Source organism: Python bivittatus, unplaced genomic scaffold, assembly GCF_059951505.1.
Source record: "Python bivittatus isolate LINGU-HERP-01145 unplaced genomic scaffold, Pbiv_v1 ctg000330_np1212, whole genome shotgun sequence".
Taxonomy (NCBI): Eukaryota; Metazoa; Chordata; class Lepidosauria; order Squamata; family Pythonidae; genus Python; species Python bivittatus.
The window spans coordinates 39028073-39042842 of record NW_028277058.1 but is presented as its reverse complement, the minus strand read 5'-3'; the positions used below and the strand labels follow the sequence as shown (position 1 = coordinate 39042842).

Sequence of the window (14770 nt, the reverse complement as noted above, 5' to 3'; positions counted from 1 at the left end):
GAAAGCTGTCCTTTCATTTAATTAAAGATGTACTAGAAAAAAAGATATTATCAAAATATTGTCAAGCTAAGAAGTTACAATGAACTGCATCAAAACAGATGAAAAACTGGCTAGGCATAACAGGTTTATTGCACATTAATTACAAGTGTAAGTTACAGAGACAAAATGCACTTAATTCCAACTAGCATCTTGCTCCCCACTCAAAAATTTACCTTGTGGTGGTGAGGGTGAAAAGACAAAAAATGAAACTACCATCCATAGCTGTTTACATTATAACTAGCTGTACCCATTAAATGAAACTGTAAAGGGGTTGTCTTTGGCTTAGTATAAACCTGATTGGTAAAGAGAGTTCCATGTGGTCCTCCTTCTGAGTATAGACCATAGAACACTTCCAATCACTGCCACCAAATTGTAATTTTTTAATTCAGCAGAAGTGGAAAATTATGAAATGCATAAAAATAATCATTTCAACTGCATGTAAGCAGTTTTAATTATATTCAAATTAAATTAAATACAACATAGGGTTTTTTTTATTCCCATTCACTTTGTCCTCTCCCTCCCTACTGTTTGGAGGGTGCTCCTGACATCTCACTGAACAGTGAATCCAGGTGATTTATGGCATAGCATGATGTGTGCATCTAACCAATTGCAGCATTGTTATTAAATCATGTTTCAGCAAACCATGGATTAATTTGAGTTATGAAATTAAAAAAAACTTCCTAAACATAACGATCCTATGTGTAGTCAGACAGAAACATCCATATTTTTGTTGGTGGTGGTGGTGTCGTTTGTTAATTATTATTGTCCTTTTGTTGCTAGGAAGGGATACTTGTGATATTTCCAGACCTGAAGGTCAAAATAACTGCACTTGCTATGAATACTGTGCATCTTGACTTGGGTCAAGAAGTCTATTTGCTGCTCTTCCTCAGGTGGCCAATTGTTTCAACCTAGACATTTTTCCAAAAGGAAAACGGAAAAACATGAGGAATGATTGGCTGAAGAAAGAAGATGGAAACTGCCCCAATGAGCATTATAAAGGTTTGAAGGAGCAAGATAGCTATCAGGATTCAAGATGTCTGAAAATGCTATCATCCTCAGAAAATCCTTACATATCAGCAGAATATTTTATAATCATTTGTGGACTGAGAGGGAAAACCCCCAGTTCCTTTTAAATGAAAACTGATACCTCTTTTCCTACTTGTCCCTATAATCTCTTCACAGCCTCACACTCAGGCAAGTTTGTGAGAAGGACCCTTTAGCTTCAGAGCTTTTCAAAAGAATGCTGGATAGATCCCTTTGTGGTCAGTAGGATATCATTACAAAACCAAATTTTGAGTGTGGATCTTTCATGTTCCCAGATTTAAGTCTCTCAAATGTTGTCTAGTTTTCCCAGTATGAAATTCCATGTAAGTGGAATGAATATCCATGCAAGCATGGGGCTTATAATAGCCAGAAGGAACATTCTCTACATCTGAATGCATTTATCTTTTATGAGAAATCTGTCATTTGCATTCTGACTGATTGCAGGGAAGTTATGATGCAACCTGGAGCCCTTCAGATATGTGTGAGTACAACTTCCACCAACCCATATATTGGAGGGATGGTGGGAATTGGGGTAGTACCAAATTTCCATGCCTAACGTATCTGGTAGACCCCAGTTTGAAAAGACTGCTGTTAAAAATACAAATTGCAGGAAGACACTTTATATATGTATTTACTTATGACTTTTAAGAAATATGCCACTGATTAGTACTTAGTAGGGCAGCCATGAAGGCCTTCAAAAATGATATTGAAATGCTGTGATGTGTGTATACCTACAAATATCAGGGTCATGAAAACAATAGTATTCCCTGTTATACTCCATGGAAGTGAAAGTTGGACTTTGAAGAAGCAGGATAGGAAGAGTATTGATGCTTTTGAACTTTGGTGTTGGAGAAGATTCCTGAGATTATTGTGGACAGCCAAAAAAACAAACACATGGATTATCGAACCAATCAACTCAGAGTTCTCACTTGAGGCGCAAATGATCAGGCTTAGATTATCCTACTTTAGACACAAAACCTAGCTCTCTAAAGAAGGATCTAATGCTGGGAAAGGTAGAAGGAAAGAGAAGAAAAGGATAACCAGCAGCAAGGTGGATTGACTCAGTTAAAGTGGCAATGAATGCACCATTGGAACACCTGAAAGATCAGGTTAGGAACAGATCGTCATGGAGAAAATCTATCTATTTAGTTGCTAAGAGTCAACAATGATCTAATGGCACATAACTTACTCATTTCCTTACTGGGCTTTTAGGCTATTTCATTCACAACTGACTCTCAGCAGCCTATAAGCCAAACCAGGCATAGAAAGTTGGTACAGTGGACACATGCTGAAGCTGTGCATGCTTTTAGGATGGGTGGTTAACATGACAAGCAATGGGAAACAACTTGAAAAGATCACTCACAAACGATTTTTTTTTTTTTGAAGCCAATATAAAGTTTGAGAGAATGCCTTCGTGGTTTCAGCAACTTCCCATGATAAATCCTGGAGAAGTAACATTCAGCAGAACAGTCCTACCTTTGTGCTCTGAAATATTATTTTGTTACAACCTTGCCCAATCATGGCTGTGCTCGCTCAGGATTACAGGAACTGAAAGCGTCAGGAGGTGATCAGGTTAAAGAATGTTACTCTGTGGCAAAGAAGAGCAATGTATGATCTTCCAGATGTTCGTGAACTACAATTCCCAACATCCCCATGATGGGTTTGAACAACAAGGAACTGTAATTCAGCAATATCTGGAGGGCCAACTATTGCTTAGTTGAGATGAATTAGGTGGTAGTTAAGAAGCAGCAGTTCTACATGACATGGTACACAGTCTAGAAGAGTATCAAATACATACATGGGATATCAAAGTGAAAATTGGATTCTCAGTAAAATCTCACAATCACTTCTTAATAGGTTTATTCAGTGATCCAAATAATCAGCTGTATGCACTATTCCTAGGTGCACAAGCAGGCGATTTCACTGTCTCTGCTCACTAACAGGACAGAGCTCGCTTAATCCCCTTAGATTAGTTTGGGATTTACTTGTTTTTCTTTTCTTTTAAAAACTTATTCTTTTAAATAAATTACCTTTGCATTCCTGCAAATCTAGGATATAAAGTATGCCCTTATGCCCTTCTCATTTTTTCAATTCTGGTTTCAGTGTGACAATATTTGTTACCCGAGTTTCCTATTATAAGGATTACCAAGGAGGAGGCAGAGAACCAGCATGAATTGCCTGATTTCCAATGTGGCAATTGGGAAAAAAAGGAAAAGTTTGCATAGGAAACTGCCAAGGTGAAGAAAAAGGCCGTACCAGTAGTTCAACTCCCTCTTTTACAACTTGCTGAACAATTGACAAGCTTTTCCTCTGGTTGATTCCCAAGACTGTAGCTACCATCCATGAGCAAGTCAAAGGCATATATATTACAGAAGGCAGTTCCTAATAACAGTTGGTTCAACTCTCTCCTTGTCTTTCTGCCACCATGAGGAAATTGATATTTTTTATTCATCAAATTTCTATAGCGGTCCGTTGCACTAGTGTGACTCTGGGTGGCTCACAACAATTAAAAACGACAACAGAAACAATAAAAGATATAAATATACACAGCAACATATAACTATACTAAAGCCACCACTGTATTAAAAATTCAATAAAACAACAAAATATTAAGTCTCTGATTCATCATTTGGTTTTGAATGTATGGTTAATCCAGATACGAATTATAGACAGGTATAGTTGCATTCTTGTTGTCAAATTCCATGATCTGACAGGTACTATATCTTGACCGCTTTTTGAGTGGGTAGGCATTTCTGATCTTACTACCCAGTGCCATTTCTACCAATAAAGAACAATGATCAAGAGCCCCCCAGATATCACTTGCTATTCATCTTAGGAATCTCTGCATTAAGAACTTCACCATGCACAAAATGGTACTGGAATTTTGCTTCTTGACATTATTTCACATCTGCTCCTTCTCTGGGAAACTTTGGCTGGACATGTCAGAAGTACTAAGTCAGTCAATTATTCAGAAGCCTTTTGGGCTTACTGCAATACAAACTGATTCAGTATTCTTGCAAAGGAAGTTAATTCAGGGTAGAACTGTGTGGGACGGATAACATGGAACATAAATTACCATGCAAATGAAAATTTGAGAAGACTATCCTATATTTATGTAAATATAAAAAGGTCTATATGTATATGGGGGAAAGACTGATGTTTAAAAAGCTACAGGTCCTGAATTGTTTCAGGTATACATTGTCTATTTCTAGAATGCGATTGCCAAATATCAATAGTAGCAAAGATTTGTTTCAAAGGAATGTATATACTTTCTCCTAAAACAACGATTGCACCAACCCCCCATGGTTCATTCAGATGGGTATAACAATCCCCATCATTCCCAGCCAACTATCCACATAGTTCTATTTATCTAGAAGGCATCAGATTTGGGGAAATCTGGATTGTGTAGCTTTAACAGCAAAGGGAAACATCTACCTGATTGTACTTATGATGATACTTCCTTCCAGCCTGCATATTTATTAGCAGCCATAAGGTATGAAAATACAAGAAGACACAAGGGTTGTCCTGCAAGTAAAGCCAGAGATACAATGAGAGAAAAGGCCCAGGTCCAATTTCTTCTCAGAGGTGGTAGAAATGGGAGCCATGAACTGAGAAAGGGAAGTCTATGTGGAGGTGCACAGACATATGTGATATGACTTTCCTTATCCTTATGAACAAAAGCAGCTCCCTTATTTCTCAGTTGGAAGAAAGAAAGAGGACTCAGGCTGAGAAGATAGGGATCAAAGAGGCAATTTTAAACAAGGTATGAACAATAGCAGGAAGTGTCATAATAACAAAGAAAAGGGATAGAGGAACTAATAGTGAGAAATTGTGAGATGGAAAGTCTACAAAATGATGATAGAACACAGCGATAAGAGAAAGATGACAGAGTTGAATCCAAAAGTATAAATAGCCAACACACACAAAAGAAAAAGGGTTCGAGAAAAGCAGCAAAGAGATAAAAAATGTGGAACGAGGAATAAGATTGTGGGAGGGAGGGAGAGTGGGTGGGTTTGGTCCTTTCTATTAAGTGAAAGTAAAGATAAACTTTTCCCCAAGTTATGCTCAGCCACATAAAAACATCAATGTAGTTTTCTTGTCCACAGTATAAAAGCATTTTGCCATTGTCTTTTTCTGGCTGCTTTTCAACTTCCCAGTTTAGCCTACAGCTGTGGGATTTCCAGGTCATTTTAAAGGCATGCATAAAAGAGGAAATAAATGCAAAGCACTCTATATAACTACCCCTCCCCTTTATTTCCTTCATTTTAAACCTTGCTGTAAAATTTTTATACACATATGAAGATGGGGTAGAGAGAGTTTAAAGAGCATTCTTGTTAACTTTATTAGATGCATGTTTTTAAAATGCTCCTTAGCCTATCAATTTATTTTCATATCCTTGAGGAAAGAAAAGAAGGAAGAAGCATAAAGCACCCTTTTCCTTTATAAAAAGTGAATATGGGCAGTTCTGAACAGCATCTTTTTTCCCAGTACAAATGTCATTTTAGGAAGGATGCAAAAATAGTTTAGATCTGGGCAAGATCTTCATGAAATTAAATCCATTACTCATTGAGTTGGTGACTTACTGATAAAAAACACGCTGAGGCAAATACTCTGAGATTTAGAAATATCTGGGCTTAGCCTTCCTGGAACATAGTGAAATCAAATGCATATGCATAGAGAAGATGGCTTCTTCAGGCCATACAAAGAGAATATGTGCACAAGGCAGCAAAAAAGAAGAGAGATTATCAAAGGAGGTTTCCCCTCAGCAACCCTGAAAACATTAGAAAGTTTTCTCTGTTTCCATTATTTTGCTCCCAGTGGTATAGAGAGTGTTGCTGTTGTTGGTAGTGCTACTACAATGTAGCTTTGACAGCCCTTTCCCTATATTAATCTCACACTCTTGTTAGGGTGGTACATTTCAGGATGTTAACTCATGCGCAGCAAAAGCACTGATCTTTCTCTTAATTTTTTTTTTGTACAATCCATCTTTGAGGATTGCATATCTCACTAAGCTTAATTGTTTATCTTTGCCCTTCAAACCAGTCTACAGAAGTCAAGAGTTGCTTATAAAACCAAAACAAGCATATATGTGCAAATGATCACCAAGTTGACAAAATCTGTGCCTCCCCATCAGTTTTCCAAAAGAAGCTCTGACTTTTCTCTACCTTTAGGCATTATTGGAGAAGAAAGGAAAATACAACAGATCATGTATTCTGCAAGCAAGCTTATTCTCATGCAGGAGAGAAGGCTTGTTCATTTAGGCCGCAGCTCTAGCAGCAGTTTGTCAGATAAGTCCTGATGTTGAAGAATATTGTTTCAATCAGAAATGTCAAGGACTGGACTTCATATCTGCACAGCATGACTGAGCTACATCTCGTACCCAATCTCTGCTGCATCTGGACAGCAAGCCATTGGCGTGTATAGTGTGCTCAGCAGTTGCTTGCTGCTCTGTGTGCAACACAGTGCTGTATGCAGCAAAGTTACAACCATCCTGCCTTCATCCACAGCAATTAACAATGTTGCACTCAGAGGAAATCTCAGGCTGGAACAGCAGGTTGTATTATAAATCCACCTGGATGTTCAGGAGCAGAGCTGTGCAAGTCTTAGCACTATTCGCAGGTGTTTGGGGCTGGCAAAACTGAGGAAGCCAAGCACAGCAGGCTCCAAAACTGGAACAGCACGCCCATTGCCAGTCACAACTGGTGTCTTTCAGAAAAAAATGCTGATGACTGATTAATATAAAAGCAATTGGAAAACTGAGAACAGGATGAGGCTGAAGGATAATGGCAGAATTACATAGGGGCCTGAGTGTGTGTGTGTGTGTGTAAAACACAGGTAACAGAGGCAGGAGATGAAGGTGGCAGAAAAAGATGGGAGACTAATAGGGGTTTGGTCCCAGTAATGTGAGAAAAGAGAGAAAGAAGCTAACAGCTGCCTACCTTCAACCTCAATTTCTGTCAAGACCTGGCTTTGGTGAGGGTCAAAATGACACTTCCACAAAGGGGAAGCAAGAAGTTTGTTAGCATTCTTCAAAAAGAAAAAGAAAGAGAAAGAGAAGAAAAGAAAAGAAAAGAAAAAAGAAAAGAAAAAAGAAAAAAAGGATTTCCTAGATGGCATTTCTTTTCAACATCAGATTCTGCATTCAACTTCTTGTCATCACTCTAGGCAACCCACCTGTGATGTCTAATCTCCTTTGCATCCCCCATACTTCCTCTTAGTAGATTGTTCTTTCTGTCCTCTGCTTACTGTATATACAGGTCTTGATAACCAATCTTTCTTTGATAGCAATGATATGACAAAGCCTATAACCAAAAAGTGAAAGAAAATCACATTTATTCCTACTTGCTTCATAAGGCACAAAGCGATCTTTTTTTATTTCTGGATCTCTGTAGAGGAGGACCACATTAGCACCTACTTATGAGAAGCTCAGATCTAACATTAATCAAAATTAATAGGTAGAAGCTAGTGAGAAATGGCCATCAGAGGAAAAAACAATTTCTGCAAGAACAAATAGCGTGGCAGAAGCAAGGCTGCAGATTTCATTTGCTTGACATGCAAAATGAGCAATTAAAAATTGAAATGATCCTTTCCTAGACCCAGTACAGAAAATTAATCTGCTGCAGCAAAAAGCTAAAAGCTTACTTGGAAGTAAGGCTTCTTGAATCCAGCTGAACTTACACCTAGGTAAGACTTTGTAGCAACCTTTTTCAACCTGGCGCCCTCCAGAATTGTTGGGATTGCAGTTCCCAGAATTCCTACCTACGTTCTTGGGCTGTACTTGAGTTGAAAGCTGCTTTGGACATACGTTTCTAACCTCCCTATCTGGTCAACTCTAACCATGTTCACTTGTAAGAAAATCATAGGGCACTCATACAGATGATAATAGCTCTCAGTATTTTCTGTATATCTGCTCTGTAATCAGTAATCATAATTACTTCAGTAATTTTAAAAGATTTTTCCCCTCACATATTTTCATAAGGAGCTGTGATTAAACCTGTCCTGAAAGATCAAGGTAACTGCCTTTGAAATAATCTCTTACTCAGCCTTTTCTCCTGAGAGTTTCTAAATCAGATACTTTTTGGACTGGGAGTGGTTCTCATTCTGTCCTTTGGGCATGGGCAGAGGGAAAGAGCATATTTGCTACAAGACTGTTCTCCAAATATTGAATATCTACTATAAAGTTATTATCATCTGGCATTAAAAAAAAAACAAAAACCAGTTTGCTGTGGTTCAGTTTGCTTTACAAGCCAAAGATCTCTATTTTATCCACAGCATCTCCAGGTAGAGCTTTATCTATCTATCTATCTATCTATCTATCTATCTATCTATCTATCTATCTATCTATCTATCTATCTCCTAAAATATATCCTAAAATATTTAAGGATATATATATATACTAAAAAAATATCCCAGAGACCCGCTTGATGGTTTGAGTGAGTCTTGGGTAGGTTGTTTTTGAATGTACAGGTGGAAAAGCAATTTGGAGTTTTGATTAGGTGAAAAAAATTAGTGAAAGGATTAAATGTTGCAATTTCTTCATTGAGAATTATACATTCCTGAACATTCTTTTCTATCCTTGACCAAGCAGCTTTGGGGTAAGGTGCTGGCCTGGAAACCAGCAGACTGTGAGTTCTAGGCCTGCCTTAGGCATGAAAGTCAGCTTTGGGCCAGTCATTCTCTCTCAGCCCAATCTACTGTACGTCACAAAGTTGTTGTTGTGGGGAAAATAGGAGTACTAGGTATGTTTGCTGCCTTGAGTTATATATATAAAAAAGTTGGGATCATAATTATAACCATAATCAGGGTAGCCTATCTTCATGGATGGTATCCAGACATATCCTTCACTATCCAGACTTTTTTGTCTTTCTTGATAAGAAAGATAAAAAAAGTCTGGATAGACTTAACAACTGTTGGTAAGAAAGATTTAAAAAGTCTGGATAGTGGACATTGCAATAGAAAGAACAGAAGAGAAAGAACTGGAGAAAATCACAAAATACAAAGACCTGCAAATAGAAATAAAACGACTGTGGAAAAAGAAAGCAAAGATAGTACCAATAGTTATAGGTGCCTTGGGTACAATCCCAAAACATCTGGAGTACCACTTGAAGACCATCAGCGTTGACAAAATCACCATCAGTCAATTGCAAAAAGTAGCTTTACTTGGAACAGCTTACATCCTGTGAAGATACCTTTAACACAATTAAACATCTGCCTATCCCAGTCCTTGGGAAAGACTTGATAGGTAGATAAAAATGCGAAATCCAGTCTAAACATCTGGCTGACTGTGCGACCAACTATAATATGGGCAGCCTGTCTTCATGGAGCACATGTGCTGAACCAGAACATTACATACAAATATATAGATGTTACATTCAGAGCCCAAAAAGGAAATATAACATAATTTTGAAAAACTTTGATACAAATATGCGTTCTTATACATAAAATTGTGGGCTCTAGTAGTTTCTACTATATGGTATTGTTTTTTTAAGAGGACCATTAGGGGCTAGATAAAATTGCTTCTAACGCTACATTCAGTATCAAATTGAACACCGCAGCTTGACCCAGAAGGATGTTAGACCCTGCTTGACTGCCCTGCAAATCCCATTTCAGTGGGTCCCACAGTATAATATTGAGGTGACATATAATATTGGATAGGGACAGTCATACTCCTGTTGAGTATGTTTTACAAAGAAAAGAAAAAGAGTAATAAATCCATCCTGTCTGATTAGGGTTACTTCTGAAAGACTGCTGCTGTAAAAGCAGAAAACAATGAGAACAGATTGATGTCATTATTAATTAGTATTATTAATCAATCCGGTCCTCATTCATCTGAGTTGGAAGCCCACTAGGGCCAGCCAGAGTTCACCTTAGCTTAGGCAGCTTTTGGGGGGTGGGGAGGACACATACGTTTTTCTTTCCTTTGCTATCTAAACACCACAGTAAATCACTCTGAAAATTAGCTAGCCTCAGTTAACAGTCAAGGAAGTAGTATTGCATCCTCATCAATGGTTATGGATTGTTGGGGGGGGGGGTATGAGCAAAAGAATTTTATTTTTTTCCAGGCTGGAAATATTGCTAGGAAGATGTGTTATTTTAGCAGTTGAAACCCTGCCTTTTCCTCAGTGAATGAAGAACAAAAGTATGACTCTGTATGTATGTGTGTACTCAGGAGGGAGAAAACAACTAAAGAACCTGATGGATTTTTTACATCCATAAGCTGTTTTTCTGTCCTAAATGGATTTGAACATTATTTAACAAAAGTCCACTTGGAAGATGGTTTTACTGTGCAAAATAATTAGCTTTATATTAGAAGGCAAAATGCTAATGTTGAGGGGAAATGCGGACCTCAATGGCTAGCCACAAACTCCTATCCCATATTTTAACACAAGCATGATCCTTACAGCTTTTTAAAAAAGAAAGATCCAGCAAGAGTTGTACCTTATATAGGTGTGTGTGTGTGTGTGTGTGTGTGTGTGTATTCACACTTTCAGAGGAAAATAGATCCTTCCCTAAAACCACAGAAATTAATTCAGTTCTAAAATTCCTCTTGCCAGGGACTACAAACTCTATTAACAAAAGCTACCTTTAAAAAATGAAGTCCCAACTTGAAGAAGTCATTTCAGTATTCCTTCAGATACAATGAAAATGAAGTTTAATCACGTTTTTCTCAATAAACCACAATTATCTGGGTTCAAACAACCCACCAAACTACCACTAAGTTTGCAGACTACAGTGATTTGGTTCACACTCATCCAAAATCAAAGAAACACATTGTATGTATTTAACATATGTATGTATTGTATGAACCAGGCCACCTGTGCACAAAGAGTTGAGCTAAGTTCACACAAAGCCTAGACCTGGGTTAACAAAGCACAATTCTGATGTTCACATGCTATGGCCAGACAAATAAATCACATTGTGGTTTAAGATGACGGTTTAGTTCATATACAAGATCAAGTCTGGGTTCTGAAAGCACACTCCATTAAGGTCTATCTAGTGTGTTGTGTGAATCCAGCCAAATAGTTTATCAATCAAATCTTGGCAGGAGGCAGAGGCGCTGAATGATCCTTCCCTCCCCGGTGATCAACTTCAACCGGGTGGAAGGGAAATTTCCGAATAGTCTCTTTCCCCCCTCTTCAGAACATAAGACAAGAATTTCTCGGGGGAGACCCACCGCATAACTGAAGGGTGAGAGATCAGAAATAGCCCCGAGGTTTTTCTTCTGGGGTCAGGCGCTGAGTTAAAACCACAGTCCTGCGGCGGCCGGCCCGTTTGGGGCAACTAGGTCTGGGGATCCACTCGGATCTCAGGCGAGTTGCGCAGAGCCAGGAGCAAGTCAAAAGCCGAGAAGCTCACTGACCCCCGAGCTGGCGCCGGGCCACACTCTCCCCAGGCACTGTTTTGGGGAATGGGCGAGCAACAGGCGGAGGGGGCGCCCGCCTGCTTATTTCCCAGCGTCTTAAGGAAACTGAGTTGGGGAAGAAGAGTCGTGAGTAAAGCAGCTTCCATGCCTCGCTCGTTCGCTCGCTCAACCCGGGATGCAAAGAAATGAGACTGCGGGGTGGCGTGCGGTCGCGCTCGTGTAAAATAGTTCCCCAGTCCAGGGGAGCGGGGAAGCACCGGGTAGGCCCAGAGGCAAGGCTGTTGCTCGTACATCTCACACCCATTTTGCTGAGCTAGAATGAAGCGCGCACAGAGCCCGAAGTCGGTTAAGAACAGGCGCACGCACGCAAGCCACCGAATTCAAGAGGCTGGTGACGCGACGCGTCTTGAGATGGGGACAATTAGGAGCTTTTAATTAAAACGTCCTTGCCTTTTTAATCTCCGGGTGATCACAGCCCAGGCGAGCGGGGGTGGGGGGTGGGGGAGGAGGAGGAGGAGGAGGAGAAGGAGAAGGAGTGGGGAAGAGAGACTCGTGCAAAAATGGGCGAAAGGAGAAAGGACCCGGCTCTCCTCCTTGACACCCCGCCTCCTCACCTCCCCGCTCCGCGCCAAATGTCCTGGAGCCAGAGGTACGTGCCCGAGAATCTAGAAGCACAATCGCACAATCACAATATACGGCAACAGCCCCCTCCCCCCGACATTTCTGTTAAGGGTGGCTTGGCTCCTTCCAGACTGCTTCCAGCTCTCTCCCCCATCAGACACTGCCTAAAAGCCCCAAATCCCAGAGAAGGACACCGAAGAAGGGGCTTTTCTCCTTCCTCGCCCCCAGGCCTCCTCCTCCAAGCCCCTTTTCTTGAGCTTTCTAGCGGACAGCATTCTTTCATCAAGCGGTCATATCAAGCTTTCATTTCGCGCCTGATAGGCTGTTGGGATGGCTGGATGGATAAATATTGGAACGTATAATCTCGCTCCCCTAGAGGTGGACGCGCGCCCCCGGGGGTGTATTTGAAACACCCTCGATTAATTGGCTGCTTTTGCTTCCCCACCCCCTACCCCTGGCTTGAAGATATCCAGGCGGAAGGTCCTCTGCAGAATATGTTAAAAGGCAGCGGCTTGGAGAGAGAAAGGGCACCAAATGCAGTATGCGTCAAACAGACCATCGCTCAATGAAGTCACTTAGCTATTCAAAACATGTTCAGCCATCACTCAACCATTTGCACCAAGAACGGCGCGCGGGGCGGGGGGCGGGGGGGGGGGCGGAAGGAGGGTGGAAGTCGCTCTCCTTTCTGGCTACAATCATTTCCAAAGAGCAGCGCTTGCTTTCTCTCTTCTCCTTTCTTTTTTTAGGGACTGGGGAGCTGGGGCGAGGGCAGATCGGCACATTTTATGTTCCAGTTCCTGTTTCTACAGACGATCCCTCTTTACGATCTTGCGGGATACGTTTCCCGTCCCCAGCCCAGGCATCACTGGCAGCTAGCAGGACTAGCTCGCTTTTGAGGCGGGGACACAACACAAGCTTGTACGCGCGTGTCCACTCTGTCCCCTTCCCCAAGCTAGTTTCTAATCTTAAACAGCACGGGGATATTATGAATTCCTATCCATCCAGCACCCCAACACTATGGAGAATCTGAACAATCCACTTCCCCCTCCGTGGCTCTGCGCATCATCATCATCACCATAATCTCTTGCACACTGATACCCCTGAGATCCTCGCCTCTTCCCAGTGCCTGATTGTTCAGAAGCTAGTTGCCGTGGGGCTCCTCCAGCTGCCATCCCGGCATATCACTCGGGTGGGAGCAGGCTTGGCATGTTCTCCTTCACTTTCCCACTAGAGGAGGAGAGGAGAGAGTTAGAAAGGGTGTTCACCCTTCCTGTTTCCACCACTTGTTCATTTGGAGATTTGAGCATACAAATTCTCTTCCCCAGCCCCAAGTTCTTGAAAGGAGAGCAAACAAAACCACATACATCCCAAACTATACGTTGGTTGCCTGGAGACCATTATGAAAGCTCCCCCTCCCATTGCTTAAAAAAGAAACTCTTCTGGACCAAGACAACGAGGGACATTTGAGCTTACCAAATGAGACAACCTCCTAGACATAACAAAATCTACGGTGGAGTATGACTTTAAGAATATTCGTGGCTGCAAAGAAAATCAGCTAGATAGGAAGTTTGCTTTTCTTTCTTCGGTTTTCCTATCCCAGACTTCAGCTACCCAATTCAAAAAAGGAGACCAGTTATTTTCCTCTGTTATTGTAAAGCCAACAGCCCATGCCAATTATGCAACCTTTGACTTGCATTCTAAAAAGGAACTCAACAGAAACCAGAAATTAGCAGGCATTTTGGGGCATAAGGAGGCAAATGGAGGGGCGGGGGGGGGGCATAACGGGAACGTGTCTGCTTAATATTGACAACTTGACTGTTTCTCTTCTGAAACTAAATCAAACACCCTGCTTTCCTTGTGGTTGGGGTTGAAGTGATAAAATGGTGGAATGGGGAGTATTGGGGGAGGAAAGATGAGGGGATTGAGGAGATCTAGATTTAAATACCTTCCAAGCAGCAGGTTCTCCATAATCCAGAATGGGTCATGACTTCTTCATTCTTTTTGCTGGTTTCATTCTCTCCGGTTCCTTTCATCTTGCAAACCCCTCTGGAGTAAAGCCAGTAATCGGTTCCCACAGCTATGGTCATGAGGCTGAAGGCAGCGAAAGCACCAACGGTGGTTAAAAGCATCTGAACACCTCTGTCAAAGAGCCCCATAATTCTTCATTATACAAATACCCAACTGCTTTCTGATTCTTGGGCTGTTTGTGTGTGTGTGTGTGTGTGTGTGTGTGTGTATAATGTTAGTAAAATAAATGATAATCTTAATAACAATAATAACTATTTGAGATCAATAGAGAGAAATCTATATATAAAAAAAGAGGTAAGAAAGCCCACAGAATCAGTGTAAATGAAAAAAAAATCACACAGAAGAGGCTTGATTTTCAAAAGGAAAAAAAAATGTTCCAGTTGTTAATATTATATATAATATTATAAAGAAAATAAGAAAGAAAATAGGCAACCCTCCCCCCAAAATGAGATGCCTTAATCCCTTTTTCTAAAATTCTGGTCTCCAGTTTCCATATGTGATGGCTAATTTGGAGATGGCTTCCACAGTGAACAGGGGAGCAGCAGCAGCAGCAGCAGCAGCGGCAACCGAAGCAGCATTCTCAACACACTCGCTCATTATCTGGACCTAGACAGTTAGAGACTGTAAGAGTAGAGATGCAACCTTCAGTCTTCTTGCTTAGCTCTGCAGCCTGCG

The 14770-nt window shown here is 40.8% G+C and overlaps 1 protein-coding gene across 1 annotated transcript in view; it reads right to left on the bottom strand.

The window, feature by feature from the left end:
- Positions 1-14368, bottom strand: part of CACNG2 (calcium voltage-gated channel auxiliary subunit gamma 2) — a 122880-nt gene extending 108512 nt beyond the window's left edge. The window contains exon 1 of the mRNA XM_088141553.1: positions 14013-14368. Coding sequence (XP_087997679.1) covers positions 14013-14223 — 211 coding nt within the window. The 5' untranslated portion in view covers positions 14224-14368. The remainder of the gene's footprint in view (positions 1-14012) is intronic.
- Between the last annotated feature and the right edge of the window lie 402 nt (positions 14369-14770).